Source organism: Pocillopora damicornis, chromosome 11 (assembly GCF_964200805.1).
Source record: "Pocillopora damicornis chromosome 11, jaPocDami1.2, whole genome shotgun sequence".
Taxonomy (NCBI): domain Eukaryota; kingdom Metazoa; phylum Cnidaria; class Anthozoa; order Scleractinia; family Pocilloporidae; genus Pocillopora; species Pocillopora damicornis.
In genome coordinates this window covers 12,272,826-12,282,208 of record NC_142680.1, presented here as the reverse complement: position 1 = coordinate 12,282,208, position 9,383 = coordinate 12,272,826, and the positions used below count along the sequence as shown (strand labels likewise).

Here is a 9,383-nt window from a genome sequence, read left to right as displayed (position 1 = left end):
ATTTATTTACAAATCGCACCATCTTTTGCTAGAATATACGGAACGGATATGTACGAAGAACAACTTCCCCATATCCAGCACCAAATTGTTTTTACTAAGAAACACTGTTCATCAAATTACGTGTAGCAACTGCAGTCAACACTTCATCGGAAGCACGACACGTTTCATCCAAGATCGTGTACTGAAGAGAACACATGGACAATGAAAACTCCTCCGTAAAGAAACATCTTAAAGTGCCAAAACAAAGTCCACAAAGGCATCGAAACTATAGAGACAATTATACGGTTCGAAGCATTCTACATACGAATATACAAACCTACCCTTAACTCTCGAGAGGAATGTAGCGAATTCGCGGACCTTTTGTTCGAATGAATATTTTGTCATATCTAGAGAGACTCTTTGTGTATTGACACTCGCTTATGAGATCATTTTTATCTTTACGCTCACAAGACTCGCTCATAAGATCATTTTATCCGTTTTTAGTCATATTTGTACCTTATTATTTATCATATATTTTTCACCTCGTATTCTTTTGCTTTCCACCTTTGTTGAGACCCCTGAAAAAAATATTATTCTTATGGGACCCCCGTAATGTTGATTACTTAGCGAAATACTCACAAGGTTTCTCGGGCTAATAATGCACACGAAAAAAATTACGCGCCTCTGATTGGCTGAAGACGAATGTATTCTCTTGTAATACGAGTACAAATTACTAATAGCGCGCACGCTTTCAAAATTTCGTTTGTCATAACTTCCTGTGATGTTTTTTCATGAACATTATTAACAAGTAATAACATGATTCTCTTGTTCCACGGGCTCGTGCAATTTTGTTGTCTTCGAAAAATTTTCTCGTGCTTATCAACACCAAATTGCATCCGAAATCATGTTATTACCACTACTAATAATACACATGCAAAACTTTCAGCTTGCTCATCGGCTGAGTACACGTCAATTAACTCCAAACAGTGCAGAAAATCAAAATTGAGTGCAGAAAGTTGAAAGTAAATTGATTGAGAGGTAAGTCACCAAAGCACAACAAAACAAAATGGCGGACAGGTGTGAAGAAAGTAACAACCTTTTATTAAGTGTTGGAGGGAGAATGCTAAAAACAAAAACACCCAACAAAGTAAAAACTGCTGGCTTTAAGTCTGACTTCCAGTTACGGATATGGAAGTATGAACCAGAGGCCCTGAATAGAATTCTTGAGGAGTTTTAGTAAACAGTTTATCCGAAAGACGGGGAAGATTACAAGCGTCATAGCTTTCGTGAAATGGTTATTGTTGTCGATGACACCCAAGTGCAAAAAAAGAATACAAACGCTCAATTATTCTCGAAAGAAAGGTTTTAAAAGTTTGAAGAAAATTTTTGGCGAAAAAGCCCGACTACTCCGGCAACAAGGCAAAGGCCTAAATGGTAACCTATGAAAGGAATCAAAGACAACTTATACGGAAAACAGTCATCTTTTTGCGTGCATCTGATATCATTAACTAGTGATCACATAATTTTTCCTGTGCAATTTGGAATAAGTCAGCATCAGTAAATCTTTCAAAGACTACAAATTGCTTTTGCCCTACGGGCCTTTGAAAAATTTACTCCAACTGATTTATCCCAATTGCACGCGAAATCATGTGATTGCTTGTAGTAATTTTTAATTGCAAATCAAAGTTTCAATTTAGCCTTTTATTCAGTTACTCTTCCACTTATTAAGGCACCTATGACAAGGATGTAAAAATTCGATAATCAGTCATCAACTACATAGGATATTCATGCATCACTATCGCAGGTGTAGAAGAGAGCTCCAATATCAGTTCATGCTGGTGAAATAATAAAATAACTGTTCTCGTACGCGCATGCGTGAAGCTAGCGATTGCCCCTAATTTCCAGGGATTTTAAATACCCGGGAAAAATTGAGTTCCTGTTGCGGAGAGAAATTGAAACAGAGAATGTTCGTAGGCTCAGAGAACTCAAGCTTGCACTGGTCAGGTTCGTCTGCCCCCTCCCCTGCCATTTTCATTGGCTACTTTGGTTGATTTCGTCTTCGGTATTCCTTAGCTACTGCACTATTCTAAGACTTACTTCACAGTAAAAACGCCTTTAACGACCAAGTATTATCGGACCTAGTCTTATTTTATACATTTTACACATGTGCCCTCAACTTCGGGTTGGGATAACAAATAATTTTTGGAGAAAGCATGTCCACATAACAAACAAGCATAATCGGAACTATCACCAGTGACACTTCTGCAGACTTAAAAAAAAATAATGAAATTATTGATGAGAACAAAAATAAAAGCGTTAGGTGTTAAAACAGCATCATCCATGATATAAACATTATGTGAGTTATTGGTGTTTTTGAGTAGATATTCTGAGAGGAAACAATCGCAATTCTCAGTGCGAATAATTTCATTCTCTACCACTGGGTAAAGTATAACCTGGAATTTCATCAGAACATTCTGATGGACAAAACTCAAAATTTCTTTTACTTGCGACTAATCATTTCGACTCTGACCAAATTCATTCCAGAAAGGGGCCTCCATAAAAATTTACGCTCCTAGAAAGAGAATGCAAGAATCCTCTTAGTCATGTCGAGGTCTTCCGTTAAATGTTGTTGTTGAACTCCAGCCTTTTGTGTCCCATTTCTTTATCTTCAGAAGAGTTACCTCGTCCTCTAACACTAATCCGCGAAAATGCGGAACGAGCTCCTAAGCAACTTTGCTGGCTTTCTGTGCTGACCTTTCGGCTCTTATCCGAGCAGATACTAACTTTTCTCACACGAGTCGTGGAAATATCGCTGGAGCGTCTCCTGAACACTTCGTCTACACCTGGGCCCTGAAGAACCAGACGGCGAAGAAGCACTGCAATTGTTCTGCGCATGTCGGGATTTCGGTAAGAGTACAAGAACGGGTTTACTGCACTTGAACAGTAGTGCATCCATTTGACGAATTGCAGCAGGCGGGCGAAAATGATCGGTGAAGGAAGGGACTCTGGGTCAAACGTAGCAATCATGGTCAAGACGAAAAGGGGCAGCCATGCGATGATAAATAGCATTGTTACGAGAGCTACGGTTAACGACAGCCGAATCTGTAATGAGAAAGTTGAGATAAACAATTGGAGTGAGGGAATATTTGATATGAAATGTAGTGGATTCGTTTCACCTTAAGGTATCATTTTCCAAAATACGGGTGTCCGACTCGAGGTACTTTTGGATGAGACACCAGAATATTACATAACGCGGTACAGATTGAACGGGGTGCATCCAGCATGCACTTTAGGAGTTGGAGCGGGCCTCTGATTGAACACTGTTTTAAAATTCCATCCCTTAAACACAAAATATAGTTCCCATTATTTTGTTTTGATGTCAAAGAATGATAAAAGAGGGGGTTGTTACCTACTGTCAACATAGGTATTGTCCACAAGTCTGGCAAACAGAAACCTAGAAGATGAAAAAGGAACAAGACTCACTTCTTTTTCCAAACTAGTCTTGTGGGCCTTTCTCTGACTTAAATTTCCCTTGCTCTTGGCAGCCACTAAAATGCTACTGTAGGCAGTGATAATCACCATCACTGGAATAAAGAAACACACACTTGCGGTCAGAATTGTATATGGCGTTTGCCACTCGGTACCATACTGTAACGGTTGCAGAGAAGCTAATAGAGCCGAGAACAGCCAAACCGATGCGACTGCGATATGGAAGGTTTTCCTTGGGAGCTGGCGATGCCTGAATGGTCTAAGAATGGCATGAGATCTCTCGATACTAATTCCAGTGAGCTGAAGGATGGACGCAGTTCCGATGAATATATCGGCTGTTATGTATACCTGGTAAATGTGGCTATCTATCTGACGACCGTGGTAATCTGAGAAAGTTATTTTCATCCAAAATGGAAGCGAAACCATACCAACAAGAAAGTCTGCCATTGCCAACCCTATGACTAAGGTGTGCGTCACCGCTTTTCGAAGCCATTTGTTTGAAACGTACGCAGAAACGACGAGGCCATTTCCAGATAGACTTACAACCATAAGAAAGGCATACATTGCTAAAGATGAGTACAGCTCCGATAGAGAACGTTTCCGATGTAGGTTTGCTGATGGGTCGGTTGGAGACAACGTGGACAAGCCTGTCTCCAATCCTTTAGTGTAAGTGTTGTTCGATAGCATTGTATCTCAAATGTTTTCCTTGTATTTTCCTTCTTCTTTCTAATTTTCAGTGTATTTTCAGTGTTTCCAGGCGTTTTAGAGAAGACGTGGTTACTGCAGAAGCATAATATGATCCATTACTTCAAAGCTGTTTGCTTCATATTTAAGACAGTTCTGCAGACAAAGGAAGGAAGTAAACAATGTGTTAATTACATAGCAAAGACAAGACAGCAAAATTAAAAGAGCCCTCTCCTCATATCTTCACTCACGGTGATTGTTGTGATCGTCGTTAATTATAGAGGGAGGTCTATGACTTAATCTCCCCATGGCTGGCTGAGCATGAATGGAATGTACTTCATGGCTTTGAAACTGTGTAAAGGCGTCTGAAGTTCTCGATGCAGTGATGATAAAATCTGGAGCGTTAAGGATCTTTATCTTGATACCTTGAAATATTTTTACCATGCCATCAAACGTCGGACGATTCAATTGTTTTATGATTAGACAATACGCAACCACAAGCCCATAATTATCTTTTACCATGATGCTGAGGGACTGACTTGACATTCATCGGACCTACTGTTTCATTCTTGATAAGATCTGTCTAATTCATTTTTGTTTAACAACAAAGAAAATAGGAATAAGATCCTTACTTCTGAGATTAAGCGATGAAAACACTATAGATCTGAAAATTTCTTAATTACATAAAACTGTGTGATGTAGAATTTTTCAATTCTGACTTTTTCTCGAAAAGCTCACAAAACACAGTCTAACTTTCTGATACGATATATCTATTGTCAGCAGTTAATCTATGTAAATTGTTAGAAAATTTTCTGCTCGTGACATTTCAGAACAAACACGCCTCAAAATGTCGTAAGCATTCTAGCTATAGTGTAGGCGCAGCGTAAAAGCAGTGTCCCTCTTGGACCATTTTTATCTTGTCAACCAATTCAGTTTCTTGATCGGCTCGGAATACACATCGAACAGCGCACAAATTTTCTATCAACATATACGATGGAAACGAAAATATAAAAAGTTTGAAGATGTTATGGAATGAGTTTGCCATCAAGAGAGTAATCGAAAAACAGCCTGACAAGTCCTTTTCGAGCCGCCAAGTTTCTGATTTTCTGAGTAGTTTAGTCCATCTACTATCGCAGCTCAGATAATTGAGTAATTTTCTCCCACGCCGCTCCGGTGCACAATCACACGCCTTTCTTTTAACGCCATCATAAAAAAAAACAAAGGACTGTTTTGTGAAATATTTTCTCTTGTCCAGAATAAACTACAGATAATTACACAAACACAATGTCTAGGATACTACGTTAATCGCGGTAGTTAGTATTTCTATCGCGTACTTCAAGCCTCTAGGATGTTTTAAATGTCACGTGTTTGATCAACTATGTATAGCTATAAATAAACATCTGTCATCAAATTAATAGATGAAACTTCAATAGTAGCCGGGATGAATATCTCTGAAGCAAGTATGGTGATCCAAGGTCACCTTAAAAATCTCTTATTCGCTGATTTGTCGCTTTCCATGACAACGTTAATTACGATATTTGCGTTTTGTCTTCAGTCTGGTAAGTAGCCTTTTGTGACATTTAAGTTCCCGACCTTGACCTGGGTGGAACTGACAACGTTAATTACGATATTTTGCGTTTCGTTTTCAGTCTGGTAAGTAGCCCTTTGTGACATTTGAGTTCACGACCTTGACCTGGGTGGGATCTGATTGAATAGATAATTGACTTTTTTTTTAATGACATTTTCGGGGAGTAGGACGTTGCTTTTGTATTTAGAATGTGAAAATTGATTTTCTCTTAATTGATGACGCAATATCGTATTTGACGATTCAATGGTAGTTAAACTCAAGGTTTATTGAAAGAGATTTCTGTTAAGAACGTGATTGTGACTCACCATTAGCGCTGAATTCTGAAAGTTTTCATTTGGGCACCAGAAAGCGCTGAAAAAAGAAAGTAACAACACGAAGTGATCGATCGAAAGTTGGAACGTGTAAACTTGAAACCCATATAGTTGTAAGTAAGGGATCCGCACTTCTTCAAGACGAGAAGCTGAAGCAAACACGAAATTATGTTAGGTACGACTGATTCCACTGAGGTATATGATAATACCGAGGGTGTCAACCAATAAATACCATTTTGTGTATCAATTTCTTTAACGAGGACCTTTTGGTTTCTTCTCCTTGTAGTTTAGGGTCTATCTTTGATTCTGTGCAAATTTGATACATAAAAGTTTGAACTAGTTTTATTTTTGTTTGGTAAGAAGACACGTCGAGAAGGCAACAACTCCAAAGTAACATGAGAGAAGATGATATCTGTTGGTGCAAAGTCTATCAGTGCTAATACACGATAGCTGCGGGAGACTATTACACTTTCCCAAGCAACTTCAACCCTCCTCCCCCCTTGGGTAAAGTGAATCTTTGATGAATGATGAAAGGTGAATGTAATCCTTGATTTCAGCAGGTTCTTAATCTGATTTAATGGAGATATTATACAAAGTTAACGTGGACTTTTACTTTTTTACTGAAGAAAGGACTTGCACCTCGAATTGACGGTTGAATAAATCATGGATTTTTTAATTGAACAAATAAATCATGAGTCGGGTATAACCCATGCGGTTGTAAGCGTTTTACACGCTTTTCTAAACCACGTGTCTGGCATTCTTTGTTTCAGCCTCAAGGCTGGTTACCCCGAGCATTGTGTCAAGTTTTTCCGAAAGTTCGTAAGTTTGGGCCAAACTCACTTCACGTCTTTGAATGCACCAATGTTGAACTGAATATCTTATTATCTTCGATATCTTTGGCAAATATCGATTGCATAATTCTCATATCTGTGCTTGGTTTGTGTGTCCCGCATGCAACGCAATCGAAAACGATCAATACGCGCTCCAGGTAAATCTTAAATTCACTATTTCTCTCTGACATTCTACCTGACATACTTTCAAGCAAAGTCTAAGGTATAGACTAATCCCAACTGTTATCACCTTCAGCAATTCAGAGAGGCAGAATGTAAGAAAATTAGATATGACCACACACCTTCCAAAGGTTTTGGTTCGACGAAAAAGAGACAATAAATTTCCTTGGTTTGAGAAAACATTAAAGCTGTTTTTATCGCTGAAGCCGTGAAACACCTTCCCGTGCAAATGCTGCGTTGTCGGCCATTGTCGTAAGACATATTTCTCGCTATTCTCCCGAGAGATACAACCCTTTCGAACCAAAATAAATTTATTACAAAGAAGTAAACAAGACTCCAAATTCAGTCAATGTAATATTAGTTCTCACCTGTCCAGATATCACAAATACAGCTGTCTTGTCAGTTGAAAGGATTGCACATGTTTACCATTGAAAATCAACTTTTGCAGAGGACAGAAACACTCAACTTGTTCGCACGTTAAAAATTCGTTTCATTTGGGCAGGAAGCCATAAACTTCACATGACTGCGTCTTTTATCCTTTTAATCTTCTAGTATAATATATTCAAATAAATGGCAGCTGTATGCATCATTGAACTTCTTCTCCTACTCTCTTGTAATGAACTTTCTGCTCCCATCTGTAAAATTTGAAATTCAAAAAAGAAATTGATACACGTGTGTCATCTTCAACGTTTGAAGTTCAGTTTTTTTCAGTATGAAACATACTTACATTTTAAATTGTATCTGATCTACTTCATTTACTCTTTCAAAATGAAAAATGATTTTTCAGAGAGATGTTTCATATTTTTGTGTTGTCTTAAAAAAAAAATGATATAAAATGATAGAGCGTCGGCCGAATTCCCTATACCCACAGCAGCTGTGGACGTAATTTACTGCAGGCTCGGAATGATCATTGCATTACTGCGCATGCTCGCGCGTACAATAATATCAGAGCGCTCATGAATGTCATGCGTGCCGCTCCGCATATTTGTAAGAATGCTGCTACTTTTCGTTTGTAATACGAACTTTGTACAGATTTAATGATTGTGCTTTTCCAATTTGTTTTTTGCCAAATCTGGGACAGTTTTTTTAATATTTATTGTCAAGCAGGTAAAAATGCCCCTTTTACTTTTTCACGTAAACTGACATAAGGCAGAGAATTGAATTTGTCTTTCTCATAAAAAATATCGTCCTTAGGTTCAGGAAATTGAGATTGGCCTTGTGACCTGTCGACAGACTGGTCCACCCCATAAACCGTTGCTCTCTAAGTAAAACCAATACACTTTCAGGGACCAGTTGTTATCCTCGGTAGAGAGGCCCACACGGTTACTCATTTACAGGAACAGGAGGACACATCGTGAACTATCTCGAAAATCATATCAGCACTAATGATTAACGACTTTTTTCCGTATTTTGATAAGAAAAGATTTTTCCTCCGCCAGCAAGTATAATTAAATCAGGTTGTTCGAAGGGAGAGGGGGAAGAGTTTTGTTAAGGTGATAACATTATTTCGAATGTAGTTCGGAGTTAGTGAGCGCGAGTAAATTTTTCAAACACAACTAAATTGCATGATTCCGTAGCGCAAGTGCAATTCATAGAGAACTCAAGACAGACGAAATTTTGACGTTGTGCGCGCGCTATATAGGGTTTGCACTCGTTTTACAACTTTGCGCTCGTAATAAAACTTTGAATTCTTGTCACAACTTTGCACTCTTGTCACATGTAATGTACTCATTTTCAACCAATTAAGGGCGCTTAATTTTTTTTTATGTATGTTATTGCAACAGTTACAGGCATAGGGAGTGTTTTGCAAAATAAATCCATTTTTTCCCACATTCTCAAGTAAAAGTATAAATTATTTTAAAAGAATCTTTGTCAAAGAATTCTTAAAAGGCTGATTTTCACACATCGTATGATGGCACTTCCAACCCCTAACCGTAAAACCTAAATCCCAAACCCAGAACCCTGACACTGCCCCTAATTCGAACCCTGATCCTGACCCTGTCTCTAACCTTATCCCTAAAATCCTGACACTAAACCTAACCCTAGCCCTAATCCCAACCCTCACCCTAAAACCTTAACCCTAACCTGAGCATAAGCGCATAAATGATCGCGCTCTACAGTTACATGAGTTACTTTGCCTAGTGAAAGAACAGGAGTCGAAGTAACACCAATGACAGAAAATTAGGGCGAAAGAGTGACAACACAGTCAGTTTTCCAATCCCCTTCACTTGCCTGGAAAAGAAGACCAGTACACCTCAATTATACGAAACCGGCCCGCTCATGTTGTCATGATTTACCGTTGCCGGACGAATAGGGATCAAC

General features: G+C 38.6%; 1 protein-coding gene across 2 annotated transcripts; it reads right to left on the bottom strand.

The window, feature by feature from the left end:
* Positions 1-1,659: 1,659 nt before the first annotated feature.
* LOC113677135 (D(1) dopamine receptor-like) lies at positions 1,660-7,699 on the bottom strand. Of its 2 annotated transcripts, XM_089187867.1 has the most exons (4): positions 7,430-7,699; positions 6,046-6,091; positions 3,463-4,308; positions 1,660-3,081 (listed from the first exon to the last, which is right to left on the bottom strand). In XM_089187867.1, exons 3-4 carry the CDS (start codon positions 4,153-4,155, stop codon positions 2,599-2,601), a joined length of 1,176 nt encoding a protein of 391 aa, XP_089043993.1. In that variant the 5' UTR covers positions 4,156-4,308; positions 6,046-6,091; positions 7,430-7,699; the 3' UTR covers positions 1,660-2,598. The 2 variants fall into 2 exon arrangements, with proteins under 2 accessions (XP_089043993.1, XP_027049694.2); XM_027193893.2 differs by lacking the exon at positions 6,046-6,091.
* Positions 7,700-9,383: the final 1,684 nt, after the last annotated feature.